This window comes from Coregonus clupeaformis, chromosome 26 (genome assembly GCF_020615455.1).
Source record: "Coregonus clupeaformis isolate EN_2021a chromosome 26, ASM2061545v1, whole genome shotgun sequence".
NCBI lineage: Eukaryota > Metazoa > Chordata > Actinopteri > Salmoniformes > Salmonidae > Coregonus > Coregonus clupeaformis.
In genome coordinates, this window is record NC_059217.1 from 6819445 (window position 1) to 6836591 (window position 17147).

Consider the following 17147-nt stretch of genomic DNA (forward strand, 5'->3'; position numbering starts at 1 on the left):
GAGGGAGGGAGGGAGGGAGGGAGGGAGGGAGGGAGGGATGGATGGATGGATGGATGGATGGATGGATGGATGGATGGATGGATGGATGGATGGATGGATGGATGGATGGATGGATGGATGGATGGATGGATGGATGGATGGAAGGAAGAAAGAAAGAAGAGGGGGAGCTGAAGGAGGAAGATAAGCGATGCAGTCTTCTTTGTTCAATTTAATCAGTGTGGGTATCTGTGAACTCATTCCATCATACTGTCTTCCCCCTCCTCCGCCCTGCCTTCCCTCTCCTGATCCCTCCCCTCTCTTTGTCTTTCTCCCCCTCTCCCAGAGAGGTGAAGCTCTCAGTGGTTTCCTATCTCACCAACTCCATTGTGGATCAGATCTTGCAGGAGCTCTACGCCACTCACAAGACCCTGGTATAGACATGCTGCTGTCTGTCTGTCTGTCTGTCTGTTTGTGTCTCTGTCTGTCTATAGTCCTGATATTGATTCTGTCACCTTTTGCCTACCATTATCAGTAACACTTTACTTGAAGGGGCACACATAAGGCATTCATAACACCATTATACACTTTTGCAGTATCATTCATAACAACCTTTATAACACCTTTATGAAACCAGTCATAACACCTTTATGAGTGTTGCAGTATCATTCATAACAACCTTCATAATACATTTATTCATGTCTAGTGTCTGCTCCCTGTCCCAGACGCGTCAGGTGTCCCAGGTGAAGCGCTGGGAGGGGACATGTGACGGAGGGACAGGCCGGAGGTCACACAGACACAGAGACTCTCTGGACATCACTGACGAGGAGCTGGGCACCAGCATAGTAAGCATTGTGTGTTGGGATTGTCTGTTTAGGATGTGTGTGTTTGTGTTTTGACATATTTTTCTTCCGTCTCTAGGACACAATTGCCATTAAGAAGCACAGCTCTAGAACTAGACGAATACGACCCGTTTCTACCAGACTGAGTGAGTATGTCTCCGTCCCACTATCTCTCTATCTCCCTCTCTCTTCCTCCCAGCTTGTTCTCTCTTTTAGAGGTCCATTAGTGACTGTGTCCTGCTGTGTCTGTTTTTCTCTCCCTCTTTCCCTTTCCCTCTCTCTCTGAGTGAGCCATTAATGGCTGGTGTTCATGCCAACCTGAACCCATTCCTGCCTCAACATATTTGAGTGCACTTGCCAATTGTTGTAGTTTTTAAACAGTATTTATTTCAAGCACAGATGACAGCTCCACATGACTCCTATGAGAACTTCTACCACCTCGCCACTTCCTTCTCCATTTCGCTCCCTTTTATGCATCTGTTTCGCTCTCATCTCGTCATCTTTCCATATTTTATTCTCTCTCTCTTTCAGGCCTGTGTGATGACTCCAGCTCCTCCCCGCCCGCCTCTGCGTCCTCTTCTTTCTCGGCCCTCTCTCGCTCTGCATCCTGTGAGGGGCTGTCTGAGCTCCCTACCCAGGGTGCACCGCTACATCATGTGACGCGGGTTAGGCCGAGGCCCCCACGGAGGCACCGAGCAGGACACGCCCCCTCTGACACAGTAAGAGGAAGCTGACCTCAGGATCTCACCCCCATATGGAATATATACTGCTCTGAACTGCTCAGGCTGTGTGTGATACTTAACTATGAATATGGAAATACAGGATCTATATTCACTTATATATTCACTTATGAATATTGTATACACAGAGAGGCCCCTGCTGTAGTAGATTTCTCATCTGAGTGCAGAAGCGTAAATATGTAGATATATTGAAAAATGTATGCACTCACTAACTGTAAGTCGCTCTGGATAAGAGCGTCTGCTAAATGACTAAAATGTATTAGCTAAATATTAGCTAATAAATGATCAATTTAAGGAGATACTGATATGGCAACACATAGTTAAAGATAAGTGAACTTTAAAAACTCATGGAGTTACATAGAGATACTTTCATATTAATAAGACAAAATACAGATGTTATTTGCATAGCTAATGACAACTACAAAGATAATATTCCCTTATGATACAAGCAAAATGTATAACTAATGGCTATATTAATTGCTTGTTAAATAGACTAGATGTTAAAATTGATACATCTGGTTTATTTAACAAGCATTTAATATAGCCATTAGTTATACATTTTGCATGCGTGCCCAAGCACATATTCTATTCCAAAAGAACGATTATTCATGTGATTAAAGTAATGATAATATAACTTTTAACTTAATTTATGGCTCATGCATAATTCCCACTGCATATTCCCAAATGTTAGGGCCTCCCGGCAGTGGCAGTGTGCTGCTCTATTTTTCAGAATGGATTGGGTCCAGGGTAATCTATACTAAGAGAATTACTCCAATTGGGTTAAGTCATCTCTCTGAAGCTAGTATAATCCATTTGTGTTATTACCAACAGAACATTAAAAATGTAAAAAATTGTAAGCCCCTCCAATAAGTACTTACAAACAGTGTGGGAAATCAGTCTTTATTTCTGGAATATGAATTTGTGGATGTATAAGAATAGTATCATAATTCTGAAATATCTCTCTCCCCGTCCCCAGCATTGCACTGAAAATGGAACTGTCACCCCTCTTGATGATGGACTCCCAGATTTCTACTCCAAGAGAGTCCTCCCTGATAGGTAGATCTCTCTCTCTCTCTCTCTCTCTCTCTCTCTCTCTCTCTCTCTCTCTCTCTCTCTCTCTCTCTCTCTCTCTCTCTCTCTCTCTCTCTCTCTCTCTATCTGTCTCTATCTATCTCTCTCTCTCTCTTTCTCCCTCGCTCTCTATCAAAAAACAATAGGAGTGAATGGCACACCATAATCATGATCTAAATTGCATGAATCACCTCCAAGGTAACTACAACTCAAGTCATTTAGCATAGGCCTACTTTCCATTAGTCCATAGACTACTTTCAGGATAAGGATTTTAGGTGAGCTCTGCCTTTAGTAATAGTTTTAGAGAGTACCCTCTCCTCTTGTCACATGCTGGCAGAGTAATGCTGGTCCATGCTAAAGTACACCCACACAGCAGATCATCTGGTTAAGTGGATGCTTTTAGTATTATTACATTTACTGTTAAGCATATTTCTAAATGAATGTACTCTGGATAAAGCGTTCTGTGCCATGAATGGTATCCTAGCAACGTCTCTCACTGCCAGGAAGTGTTACGTTTCAGGCAGCAGCCCAGAGAAACATATGGGGTCTGATGACAGGGTGAATAAGTAAAAGTACAGGTGCTGACTAGGGACAAACTGAACAGAAATATGACTTATGATATAGACATATACTTAGTGTACAAAACAATAGGAACACCTGCTCTTTCCATGACAGACTGACCAGGTGAAACCAGGTGAAAGCTATGATCCCTTATTGATGTCACGTGTTAATTCCACTTCAATCAGTGTAGATGAAGGGTAGGAGACTGGTTAAAGAAGGATTTTTAAGCCTTGAGACAATTGAGACATGGATTGTGTATGTGTGCCATTCGGAGGGTGAATGGGTAAGACAAAATAGTGAAGTGCCTTTGAACGAGGTATGGTAGTAGGTGCCAGGCGCACCGCTTTGAGTGTGTCAAGAACACTTTCCTGTGTGTATCAAGAATGGTCCACCACCCAAAGGACATCCAGCCAACTTGACACAATTGTGGGAAGCATTGGAGTCAACAGGGGCCAGCAACTCAATAGTAGGAAGATGTTCCTAATGTTTTGTACACTCAGTGTATTTTTACTGTATAGCTATGGTCAGTTTATGTCTCTCTTTATATCTGCCTTTTGTCTTCATCCTTTATCTTCTTCCTATTTTGTCCCCCTCATCTCTCTCTACCCTTTCCATCTCCTTTTCCCTATGTCAGTCAGTTGTCCTCTCTCCATAAAGCCCACTCTCTCAGGCGAAAGAAAAGACGCAATATGCTGGCCATCTTTGGTTTCCGTAGGAACCGCAACTCAACGCTCTCCAATCAGGGGCCAGAGTCTGGCAGAGATGGGTGTGGGGAGGAGTGTCACACTGTTGCCACGGCACCCACAGGGTTTGTGAATCCTCAGTATCACACTCACACACACATGCACACACACACACACACACACACACACACACACACACACACACACACACACACACACACACACACACCCAACTAGTATGAGGGAAAAAAGTATTTGATCCCCTGCTGATTTTGTACGTTTGCCCACTGACAAAGAAATGATCAGTCTATAATTTTAATGGTAGGTTTATTTGAACAGTGAGAGACAGAATAACAACCAAAAAATCTAGAAAATGCATGGCAAAAATGTTATAAATTGATTAGCATTTTAATGAGGGAAATAAGTATTTGACCCCCTCTCAATCAGAAAGATTGGTGACAACAGTTGGTGCGATTATTCGCAAATGGAAGAAACACAAAATAACTGTCAATCTCCCTCGGCCTGGGGCTTCATGCAAGATCTCACCTCGTGGAGTTGCAATCATCATGAGAACGGTGAGGAATCAGCCCAGAACTACACGGGAGGATCTTGTCAATGATCTCAAGGCAGCTGGGACCATAGTCACCAAGAAAACAATTGGTAACACACTACGCCGTGAAGGACTGAAATCCTGCAGCGGCCGCAAGGTCCCCCTGCTCAAGAAAGCACATATACAGGGCCGTCTGAAGTTTGCCAATGAACATCTGAATGATTCAGACGAGAACTGGGTGAAAGTGTTGTGGTCAGATGAGACCAAAATCGAGCTCTTTGGCATCAACTCAACTCTCCGTGTTTGGAGGAGGAGGAATGCTGCCTATGACCCCAAGAACACCATCCCCACCATCAAACATGGAGGTGGAAACATTATGTTTTGGGGGTGTTTTTCTGCTAAGGGGACAGGACAACTTCACCGCATCAAAGGGACGATGGACGGGGCCATGTACCGTCAAATCTTGGGTGAGAACCTCCTTCCCTCAGCCAGGGCATTGAAAATGGGTCGTGGATGGGTATTCCAGCATGACAATGACCCAAAACACACGGCCAAGGCAACAAAGGAGTGGCTCAAGAAGAAGCACATTAAGGTCCTGGAGTGGCCTAGCCAGTCTCCAGACCTTAATCCAATAGAAAATCTGTGGAGGGAGCTGAAGGTTCGAGTTGCCAAACGTCAGCCTCGAAACCTTAATAACTTATAGAAGATCTGCAAAGGGGAGTGGAACAAAATCCCTCCTGAGATGTGTGCAAACCTGGTAGCCAACTACAAGAAACGTCTGACCTCTGTGATTGCCAACAAGGGTTTTGCCACCAAGTACTAAGTCATGTTTTGCAGAGGGGTCAAATACTTATTTCCCTCATTAAAATGCAAATCAATTTATAACATTTTTGACATGCGTTTTTCTGGATTTTGTTGTTGTTATTCTGTCTCTCACTGTTCAAATAAACCTACCATTAAAATTATAGACTGATCATGTCTTTGTCAGTGGGCAAACGTACAAAATCAGCAGGGGATCAAATATTTTTTCCCTCACTGTATATAAAGCTGTGCAATCTACACAGCATGATTTATATCAGTGTCACATTATCTTGACTTTCACTTAATAACATATGTATACCCCTTACCTCTTTATGAATATGTATCACTCTTTTTCTCTCTCTACCTTTCATGCTCTCTGTTAGTATGATGAGCATTAAGTGCAAGCTCTGTGTGCCCTGTGTGCTAATAGTCTAAATCAGTGCTGGGAAGCAGTGCTGTGTTGACATGAGGAATGGTCATGCTGCCGGAGAGCACAGCAGATGACACCAGTATGTGTAAACAGATGTAGATGACACCAGTATGTGTAAACAGATGTAGATGACACCAGTATGTGTAAACAGATGTAAATGACACCAGTATGTGTAAACAGATGTAAATGACACCAGTATGTGTAAACCGATGTAAATGACACCAGTATGTGTAAACAGATGTAGATGACAGCTGTTGCCCTTCTCCCACTTAGATTATGAGATGCAAGAGAATGATGGCAATGATAATGCAGTCTAATGAATAAAGATGTAAAAAATTATGCAAGTCTAATATATTCTATCCCAATATTATAACATTATTATTGCATAGCCTGCTTGGTTAGAAAGCCAAAACAGGGCCAGAGGGGCATTTGTTATCCACACCAATTCAAATACAATCCAGGGGCCACAGAGCAAATTCTTGGTTGACTCTGTCATTGTTTCTCTGACTGTCCTCTTTGCTCTTTTCTCTCTCAGGACAGCCACTGAGAATGTCTACACGCTGCTGCAGCCCCCTCGTTCTGCTGCCAGGGCCTGCTCTCCTGGTGAGGGGGCTGATGGGAAGGTGGAGGACCAGAGGAGGGAGGAGCCAGTGAGCCTGAGCCTGCAGCCAGTGCAGAGCATACCACCACAGCCTGGCATGCCGGGCAGCAGACACCCCTTCTACTCACCCAGCCAGGTACAGTCTATGCTGTATCACTTGTGGTAGAAAACATTATTACTGGTTGATGAGTTCATGGTTATAATATCTCTTCTCATCTTTCCTCTGTGTTTTTTACAGCCATCAGAGCTAGAGACAGAGCACGAGCAACCTGCCGAAACAGACAGACATTGGTCAGAGGACAGACAGTGGACAGAGGGGCTTCACACAGACAGAGAGAGGACATTAATAAGACCGGCTGACAGACAGGCTGACCGGCACTGGACTGAGGACAAACTGTCAGACAAAACATGGACAGAGGGAAGAACGGCAGAGAGACAGATGGACAGATATTGGACAGAAGGCAGGAATGCAGATAGACACATGGAAAGACAGTGGACAGTTGACAGACACACACAAAGACAGATCGACAGACAGTTTGATCGAGATAGACAGTGGACGGTGAGCAAACAACAGACAGACAGACAGTGGGCAGAGGGACGACCGACAGACATACAGATAGACAGACAGTGGATAGAGAGACGACCGACAGACATACAGATAGACAGACAGTGGATAGAGAGACGACCGACAGACATACAGATAGACAGACAGTGGATAGAGAGCAGGCAGTCAGGCAGACAGTCTGACAGACAAGCCCAGGGACAACATCTGGCTCAGAGGCCTCTGCCCCCTTACCCATCAGACAGAACTCCATCACCTAAAATTGAGACTGACTCCCAGAAAAACATGGAGGCAACCATCGACAGACAGAAGCACTCTGACACACAGACGGAAAGACACCTGCGCTCAGACACTGCTGTAGGACAGGTGGAAGGGTGGAGGGGTGGAGGAGGGGTTCCCCCTGGACGGGTTTCTATGAGTGCATCTAAACCAGACCCGCCTCCCCAGAGCAGCAAACCCAACCAGTCCAAACTGAAACAGAGACATCTACAGGAGAGCTCTGGTACTGCACCTGTCTCTTACACACTGTTGTGTTAATATAAAGGTGCAATATGCAGAAATCACTCCGCCATTTCCTGGTTGCAATTTTTTTTATAAGTTGCCTAATTTCAGTTTATGTGACAAAACAAGCAATGTATATGGCTAAGATGGTATGATAATTCAGTGTAGAGAATCATTGTACCATCTAAACCGCTGTGAAATATATTTTCAATAACCAAAAATATTGTAGTTTGAAGCTGGTGTACAAAATCAAAAATAAAAGACGCAAAAACGCAACTTAAGAACGTGAAGCATAGAAATAGTGCACATAAAACATATCTAGCACTTCTTAGACTTGCCTTCAGTGAAAATGACAGATCTATAAATCACATTTCTATGTGAATTTGGTAGGGTCGCCCAAAAAGTTACATATTGCAGCTTTAATGTATCTGCTTCATTATTTATAAAATCGAAGAGTGATATTATTACTCCATCTTTATCTTCAGGTGCAGACGAGGAAGCAGACGGAGATAGGGATGGTGGAAGAATGGAAAGGAAAGAGAGAGATAGAGGCAGAGATGCAGAGGGACAGCCACCTCCCATTCCTGAAAAGGTGTGTCTGTCTTTGCATATGCTTCTGGTTGTCATATTGATGTGAATACATTAGTATACTGGAAATTATACACTTAGTGGCCAGTTTATTAGGTACACCACCCAGTTCACGAAAATGGTTTGCTCCTACAGACAGTGAGTCACATGGCGGTGGCTTGCTATATAAAGCAGGCATACAGGCATCGAGGCATTCAGTTACTGTTCGATTGAACGTTAGAATAGGCAAAACGAGTGACCTAAGCGACTTCGAGAGTGGTATGATCGTCAGTGCCAGGCGCGCCAGTTCCACTATCTCTGAAACATATAGCCTCCTGGGCTTTTCACGCATGACAGTGTCTACGGTTTACCGAGAATGGTGTGACAAACATGAGAGGTCGAAGGAGAATGGCAAGAATCGTACAAGCTAACAGGGGGGCCACAAACAGGCAAATAATGGCGCAGTACAACAGTGGTTTGCAGAACGGCATCTTGGAACGAACAACTCAACGGTCCTTGTCACGGATGGGCTATTGCAGCAATCAGACAACCACACCGTGTTCCACTCCTATCAGCTAAAAACAAGAAGAAGCGGCTCCAGTGGCCACGCGAACACCAACACTGGACAATTGAGTAGTGGAAAAACATTGACTGCTCCGACAATTCCTGGTTCCTGTTGCGTCATGCTGATGGCAGAGTCAGGATTTGGAGTAAGCAGCATGAGTCCATGGCCCCATCCTGCCTGGTGTCAACGGTACAGGCTAGTGCCGCTGGTGTAAGGGTGTGGGGAATGTTTTCCTGGCACACGTTAGGTCCCTTGATACCAATTGAGAAACGTTTCCATGCCCCGAATAATTCCGGTTGTTCTGGAGGCAAAGGGGGGTCCGACCTGAGACTAGATGGGTGTACCTTATAAACTGGCCATGTGTGGTTATGTTTAGATATTAATTGATAATTTTATTGATTTTGTGCCCCATTTATTTTCAGCCGAAGACATCCTATATGTCTTCTCCAAACGAGTATGCCAATGAAAGGCTGATCCATCCTCCTGCACCATACGCATTCAGCAAGCCAGTGCTGGGATTGGCTGACCTGGCTTTCAGTCAAGGTATTAACAAATTAAGCCAATATAATTTTGTCATTACAGTCAAAGACTATGACATTGTATGATTGACGGTGGTATATGGTGTCCAGGTGAGGAAGAAGTGAGACCTCAAGCCCCAGTGAAACCCCAGAGGAACAGAAAGGCTATGTCTTGTGACACAGGTACACCTGTCAGTCTGTATGCTTCTGTCTGTCTGTCTGTCTGTCTGTCTGTCTGTCTGTCTGTCTGTCTGTCTGTCTGTCTGTCTGTCTGTCTGTCTGTCTGTCCAATAGTTAGTCAGTATGCTTGTATTAGTCCATGGGTGTGTGTTAATATGTGCCTCATGATCACACCATGTCTGACTGTTACAGTATTTCCTGTCTTCATTTACCCCAGGCACTGACATGGATGGCCCTAATAATCTTGAGAAGCACCCAAATCACAAACCCCCAGTGAACAAACCTAGACTACTCCAGAACAGAAACAAATCCATGAAATGTCCTTGTCTCTCTCTCTCTCCCTCTCCCTCTCTCTCTCTCTCTCTCTCTCTCTCTCTCTCTCTCTCTCTCTCTCTCTCCCCCCCTCTCTCTCTCTCTCTCTCTCTCTCTCTCTCTCTCTCTCTCTCTCTCTGTCTCTGCCTCTGTCTCTGTCTCTGTGAGAATGGGAGCATCTGTTTCCTCTCATACTTAATGCATAAAAACAGCTATATTTCTTTGGATACAGCTATATTTGTGTGTTTTTGGTTTTACTATCCTTGTGGGGACCAGAAATCCTCACAAGAATAGGAAAATCTGTGGACATTTTGCCAGTTTCCACAAGGAAAATGGCTATTTTAGGGTTTGGTGTTAATGTTAGGGTTAGGATTTTGTTTGGTCCCCACAAGGATAGTAAAACAAACATGTGTGTGTTTCAGTCTAAACTAAGCAACATTTTCAATCTCCCCTTAGGTCGGAATAGAACTCAAACATGACTTCACTGTTGTTAATTATCTGATCAAATCGTGTTTAATGAGATGAATCAGTAATCAGGAATGTCTCTCGTTCTGTGCTCTTCCAGACAGCGTCAACTCAGCATCTGGTAACAGCGAGCTGTTGTAATGCCGATGGAATTCAGCTGCTTCAGACCAACCAGCCAGAGGGTTGTCATGACAACTGGGCCGCATTTGGTCCAATGTGGAAGCGGAGAAATATGTGAGGGAGAATCTAGACTCTAGAGAGAGAGGGGACACACATATATAGAGAGAGAAAGAGAGAGAGGGGGAGGGGAAGATAAATGGCTTAGAGTGCAAAATGATACGGACATCGCTAAGCATAACTTACCTACTGCAGTATTATTGGAACACACACATCCTATTCCTAGTCCGTCTATGTCTGTCCCTTGCCCTCACTGTCTGCTTTCCTGTCATCTCAATGGAAACCTGCTGAACTGTTTTGCAGCTATTCGAATGGTGTTTGCTACTTTTGAAAATCTACTGAATTGTTGTCTGCACATAAAAAATTGCTAAAACACTGTCATGCTATAATGCTAAGGGGCCAAACATTGGAGCATTTTTATTATCATCATTGAGAGTTACACTTTATTTTGTATTATTATTGTTTATGTATACTAAGCTATGTGGCTAAGCTCGACTAAAGAAAGGAATGTGTCTATTAGAATGTTATTTCTAAATCTGCAATGCAATTTGACTGCTGTGAACGTTGATTGCCATGGTTGAAACTTGAAAATGAGTTGTTGCTTATAATTAAATTAAATATTTATATCTAGTTCTGCTTTCATGGACTGAAAGGTAATATATTTTATAGAAAACATTTACTTTAAAAATGATGTATGAGTATACCATATGAATGAATAAAAATGCTGTACTGGAAGACACACCGAGAATGTCATCCTTTTTATGGTTTGGTTCATAATAGGATAATAAACGGAGGTAAATGATTTTACCTTCCAAACTGCATTCACTGTTTAAACACAGAATTACCACTCTGGATGATAATTCTTTAACCAGCAGAGGACATCTACAGAAGGCCTCCTATAATTATCCCTAACAGCAGGTGGCGACCAACCCCAACAAATGAAAGGAGGACCTCAGCAACAGAAAGACTCATAATCTAGAACACCAAACACATGAGCTGCTGAGAAGCAGTCTTGCTGGTTGTCATTAGCAACCATGCCATGGCCCTATTTCTAAAGATGGTGGAATGAGTCAAATATGGGCTTTGGCTGGCTGGTGTGCTAAGTACGCTCTGATGCCAGGAGACAATATTAACGAGCTATTCATATGGAAATTGAATGAAAAGCTGCTTCTACAAACTCTGTAATTAAAACTTGAAAATATGTTTCTACCACCATTCCTGCACCGCAGGAAATGCAGATGAGCTTTGTGATTTGTATAAATTCATACTGAAAATGCACACTAACAAACAGTGATATTAACAGTTTTGCACTTTTCATGTAGCCTACTTTTGGCCAGCTAATAGCCTAACCACCGATCAAGACTAAAACGTTCAAATCCTGTTGCTGGAGGATTATTTTGCTGTGACAATATAGGTCAAATTAAGATCCTACACCTGTAACTTCTCATATTGTTGAATCTGTCTGTGTCTGATGATTCTATGCATTATCTTGTCCATAACTGTTATAAGCCATAGATAGTTATGTGTGATTGTAGTTGTTTGAAATACATTTCCACACTCCTTGGCAGCTCTGTGGACTGTCTTCATGGGGTGGATGGTGGAGTGGGTGGGAGGAGAGAAGACAGAGAAAAGACACAGGATCTTATATTGATCTCTTTTATCATTGGCTTTCATGCACTTGGCAGTTAATCATCGGAATTAGAGAGATAAACACTTACTTTAATATCCTCTCTTGGATATATTGTCTTAATTTGACTGTCTGTGCTTACTGTTCAACCATCTCTCAATATGAAAGGACGTTTTGTATTAGGCTACATTAACCCCCTTATGCCAAAAATGTTCCAGTTCCAAACTAAATACAGCCAGGATAAGGCAGGTTATCAGGACAGGTTGTGTACCAACAGTATCTTGACCATGTTGAGTCAGGATGCTGAAGTAGTCCGGGGGAACCAATTTTGGCAGGGGGTCCTCCCCAGAACATTATATAAAAAATAAGAAATAAAGCATTTCTTTCATTTTAATATCAAATAATTTCTGGGTAACAATTAAGTACCTTACTGTAACAGTTTTCCATGAAAGTGGTCAAAAATAAACAAAAATAGTTTTTGGGCAAAAAACTATTTCTCAAGCAAGAATGTTGCTAGGCCTGTCTGGGAGTGGTCTGAGTGAGGAGGGGAAGGTGGTGCATTAAGCAAAGTGGTGCATTAACCACAGTTTTCCTAATGAGAGGAAACTGTAGCCCTAACCTGAAAACTAGCTGTTGTTGGCAGAGATGTTTGGAACTGGTCTATTAACTTATATGCAACTCCACCCATGCAAAACCTGCTGATTAAAACGTCCTGGGTTGATTGTATTTTCAACCAGCAACTATCAGGAAATAACAGCTGAAATGATCAGCTGTTGTACAATATGATACAAAATTTGATATGATACTGAATTTACACTGCTGCTAAGGCCACTTTCTACCACTCTAAATTCCAAGCATCCGCCTCTAACCCTAGGAAGCTCTTTGCCACATTCTCCTCCCTGCTGAATCCCCCCTCTCTGTGGATGACTTCGTCAACCATTTTGAAAAGAAGGTTGACGACATCCGATCCTCGTTTGTTAAGTCAAATGACACTGCTGGTCCTGCTCACACTGCCCTACCCTATGCTTTGACTTCTTTCTTCCCTCTCTCTCCAGATAAAATCTTGCGACTTGTGACGGCAGGCCGCCCAACAACCTGCCCGCTTGACCCTATCCCCTCCTCTCTTCTCCAGACCATCTCCGGTGACCTTCTCCCTTACCTCACCTCGCTGATCAACTCATCCTTGACCGCTGGCTATGTCCCTTCCGTCTTCAAGAGAGCGAGAGTTGCACCCCTTCTCAAAAAACCAACACTCGATCCCTCTGATGTCAACAACTACAGACCAGTATCCCTTCTTTCTTTTCTCTCCAAAACGATTGAGCGTGCCGTCTTTAGCCAACTCTCTTGCTATCTCTCTCAGAATGACCTTCTTGATCCAAACCAGTCAGGTTTCAAGACTGGTCATTCAACTGAGACTGCTCTTCTCTGTGTCACAGAGGCTCTCCGCACTGCTAAAGCTAACTCTCTCTCTTCTGCTCTTGTCCTTCTAGACCTGTCTGCTGCCTTTGATACTGTGAACCATCAGATCCTCCTCTCCACCCTCTCCGAGCTGGGCATCTCCGGCGCGGCTCACTCTTGGATTGCGTCCTACCTGACCGGTCGCTCCTACCAAGTGGCGTGGCGAGAAGCTGTCTCCGCACCACGTGCTCTCACCACTGGTGTCCCCCAGGGCTCAGTTCTAGGCCCTCTCCTATTCTCGCTATACACCAAGTCACTTGGGTCTGTCATATCCTCACATGGCCTCTCCTATCATTGCTACGCTGACGACACACAACTAATCTTCTCCTTTCCCCCTTCTGATAACCAGGTGGCGAATCGCATCTCTGCATGTCTGGCAGACATATCAGTATGGATGATGGATCACCACCTCAAGCTGAACCTCGGCAAGACGGAGCTGCTCTTCCTCCCGGGGAAGGACTGCCCGTTCCATGATCTCGCCATCACGGTTGACAACTCCGTTGTGTCCTCCTCCCAGAGTGCGAAGAGCCTTGGCGTGACCCTGGACAACACCCTGTCGTTCTCCGCTAACATCAAGGCGGTGACCCGATCCTGTAGGTTCATGCTCTACAACATTCAGAGAGTACGACCTTGCCTTACACAGGAAGCGGCACAGGTCCTAATCCAGGCACTTGTCATCTCCCGTCTGGATTACTGCAACTCGCTGTTGGCTGGGCTCCCTGCCTGTGCCATTAAACCCCATACAACTCATCCAGAATGCCGCAGCCCGTCTGGTGTTCAACCTTCCCAAGTTCTCTCACGTCACCCCGCTCCTCCGCACACTCCACTGGCTTCCAGTTGAAGCTCGCATCTGCTACAAGACCATGGTGCTTGCCTACGGAGCTGTGAGGGGAACGGCACCTCCGTACCTTCAGGCTCTGATCAGTCCCTACACCCAAACGAGGACACTGCGTTCATCCACCTCTGGCCTGCTGGCTCCCCTATCTCTGCGGAAGCATAGTTCCCGCTCAGCCCAGTCAAAACTGTTCGCTGCTCTGGCACCCCAATGGTGGAACAAGCTCCCTCACGACGCCAGGACAGCGGAGTCACTCACCACCTTCCGGAGACATTTGAAACCCCACCTCTTTAAGGAATACCTGGGATAGGATAAAGTAATCCTTCTACCCCCCCTTTACTCCAACCCCCCACAAAAAAATTATAATAATAAAATAAAAATACATTGTAAAGTGGTTATCCCACTGGCTATAAGGTGAATGCACCTATTTGTAAGTCGCTATGGATAAGAGCGTCTGCTAAATGACGTAAATGTAAAATGTTAAGAAGGTTTGCCATCATAGGAAATACAACGGGTGTGAACATTTTTAGCAATTACATTTCAGCCTGAAAGCATTTTTTGTTCAAAATTAAATAAACTTTATTTGGTTGGCTTGACACTTTATATACACTGAACAAAAATGTAAACGTAACATGCAACAATTTCAAAGATTTTACTGAGCTACAGGACAGGGAATACAGATATGCATCTGTTGCTCACAGATACCTTAAAAAAAAAAAGTAGGGGCGTGGATCATAAAATCTGTCAGTATCTAATGTGACCACCATTTTCCTCATGCAGTGTGACACATCTGCTTCGCATAGAGTTGATCAGGCTGTTGATTGTGGCCTATGGAATGTTGTCCCACTCCTCTTCAATGGCTGTGCAAAGCTGCTGGATATTGGCGGGAACTGGAACACGTTGTCGTACACGTTGATCCAGAGCATCCCAAACATGCTCAATGGGTGGCATGTCTGATGAGTATGCAGGCCATGGAAGAACTGGGACATTTTCAGCTTCCAGGAATTGTGTACAGATCCTAGCGACATGGGGCCGTGTATTCTCATGCTGAAACATGAGGTGATGGCGGCGGATAAATGGCACAACAATTTGCCTCAGGATCTCGTCACGGTATCTCTGTGCATTCAAATTGCCATCGATAAAATGCAATTGTGTTCGTTGTCCGTAGCTTATACCTGTCCATACCATAACCCCACCGCCACCATGGGGCACTCTGTTCATGTTGACATCAGAAAACCGCTTGCCCACACGACACCACACAAGCTGTCTGCCATCTGCCCGGTACAGCTGAAACCGGGATTCATCCATGAAGAGCACACTTCTCAAGCGTATCAGTGGCCATCGAAGGTGAGCCTTTGCCCACTGAAGTCGGTTACGATGCCGAACTGCAGTCAGGTCAAGACCCTGGTGAGGATGACGAGCACGCAGATGAGCTTCCCTGAGATGGTTTCTGACAGTTTTGCAGAAAATCTTTGGTTGTGCAAACCCACAGTTTAATCAGCTGTCCGGGTGGCTGGTCTCAGACGATCCCGCAGGTGAAGAAGCCGGATGTGGAGGACCTGGGTTGGCGTAGTTACACATGGTCTGCGGTTGTGAGGCCGGTTGGACGTACTGCCAAATTCTCTAAAACAACATTTGAGGCGGCTTATGGTAGAGAAATTAAGATTAAATTATCTGCCAACAGCTCTGGTGGACATTCCTGCAATCAACATGCCAATTGCATGCTATGTCAAAACTTGACACATCTGTGGCATTGTGTTGTGTGACAAAACTGCACATTTTAGTGTGGCCTTTTATTGTCCCCAGCACAAGGTGCACCTTTGTAATGATCATGCTGTTTAATCAGCTTCTTGATATGCCACACCTGTCAGGTGGATAGATTATCTTGGCAAAAGAGAAATGTTCACTAACAAGGATGTAAACAAATTTGTGCACACAATTTGAGAGAAATAAGCTTTTTGTGCGTATGGAAGACTTTAGGGATCTTTATTTCAGCTAATGAAACATGGGACCAACACTTTACATGTTGCGTTTATATTTTTGTTCAGTATATATTGAGTTTGCCCCCTCAATACTTTACAGTAGACACTATAGTGTGTGTCTGAGTGTCGCCCTCGCCCCCGCTGTGTCAGAGTCTCACATGTTGATTCCCTCCACACAGAGCTGACGCACCCCTTGGCTGAAAAGACTACCGGTAATCACAATCATTATCAGACTTTAAATACCGCTATCACAATTCTCTGCAATTACTATTGAATTCCTGTCACTCTGTGTATATACAGTATAAAAAAAAAAAAGTTATTATTATTATTTTTTAGGGGGTAGATCAGCTTTAATATTGCCGATAGATTGTAACTTCCATCAATGTAATTGTCTGCATCACTTCCAATCCCCCATATGTTGTTTTTTTCTCGCAAATATATATACATACATACACATACATACATACATACATATACATACATATACATATCCTTTTTAAAAATATATTTCCCTTTATTACTTTCCAACCCCACCACCCCTTCCCTAATTGGAGTAAACTAGTGAACAATAATGCTTAGGCGTCTACTTCCAGCTTATACAGCGCCTTGCAAAAGTATTCATCCCCCTTGGTGTTTTTCCTATTTTGTTGCATTACAACCTGTAATTTAAATGGATTTCTATCTGGATGTCATGTGATGGACATGCACAAAATAGTCCAAATTGGTGAAGTGAAATGAAAAAAATAACTTGTTTCAAAAAATTATACAAAATAAATAACGGAAAAGTGGTGCGTGCATATGTATTCACCCCCTTTGCTATGAAGCCCCTAAATAAGATATGGTGCTACCAATTACCTTCAGAAGTCACATAATTACTTAAATAAAGTCCACCTGTGTGCAATCTAAGTGTCACATGATCTGTCACATGATCTCAGTATATATACACCTGTTCTGAAAGGACCCAGAGTCTGCAACACTACTAAGCAAGGGGCACCACCAAGCAAGCAGCACCATGAAGAGCAAGGAGCTCTCCAAACAGGTCAGGGACAAAGTTGTGGAGAAGTACAGATCAGGGTTGGGTTATAAAAAATATCTGAAACTTTGAACATCCCACGGAGCACCATTAAATCCATTATTAAAAAA

The 17147-nt window shown here is 43.9% G+C and overlaps 1 protein-coding gene across 2 annotated transcripts in view; it reads left to right on the forward strand.

Annotated features, from left to right (window-relative positions):
- LOC121540138 (capping protein, Arp2/3 and myosin-I linker protein 3-like) overlaps window positions 1-10831 on the forward strand; it is a 39263-nt gene extending 28432 nt beyond the window's left edge. Inside the window, exons 28-39 of one of the 2 annotated variants that reach the window (XM_045207714.1) lie at window positions 323-410; window positions 702-821; window positions 898-964; window positions 1350-1537; window positions 2535-2614; window positions 3825-3998; window positions 6190-6391; window positions 6494-7319; window positions 7804-7910; window positions 8873-8993; window positions 9080-9151; window positions 10026-10831. In XM_045207714.1, the coding sequence (XP_045063649.1) occupies window positions 323-410; window positions 702-821; window positions 898-964; window positions 1350-1537; window positions 2535-2614; window positions 3825-3998; window positions 6190-6391; window positions 6494-7319; window positions 7804-7910; window positions 8873-8993; window positions 9080-9151; window positions 10026-10066 (2086 nt within the window). In that variant the 3' untranslated portion in view covers window positions 10067-10831. Of the gene's footprint in view, window positions 1-322; window positions 411-701; window positions 822-897; window positions 965-1349; window positions 1538-2534; window positions 2615-3824; window positions 3999-5654; window positions 5734-6189; window positions 6392-6493; window positions 7320-7803; window positions 7911-8872; window positions 8994-9079; window positions 9152-10025 lie in introns of those variants that run through there. The other variant, XM_045207715.1, reaches the window with a different exon arrangement.
- Window positions 10832-17147: the final 6316 nt, after the last annotated feature.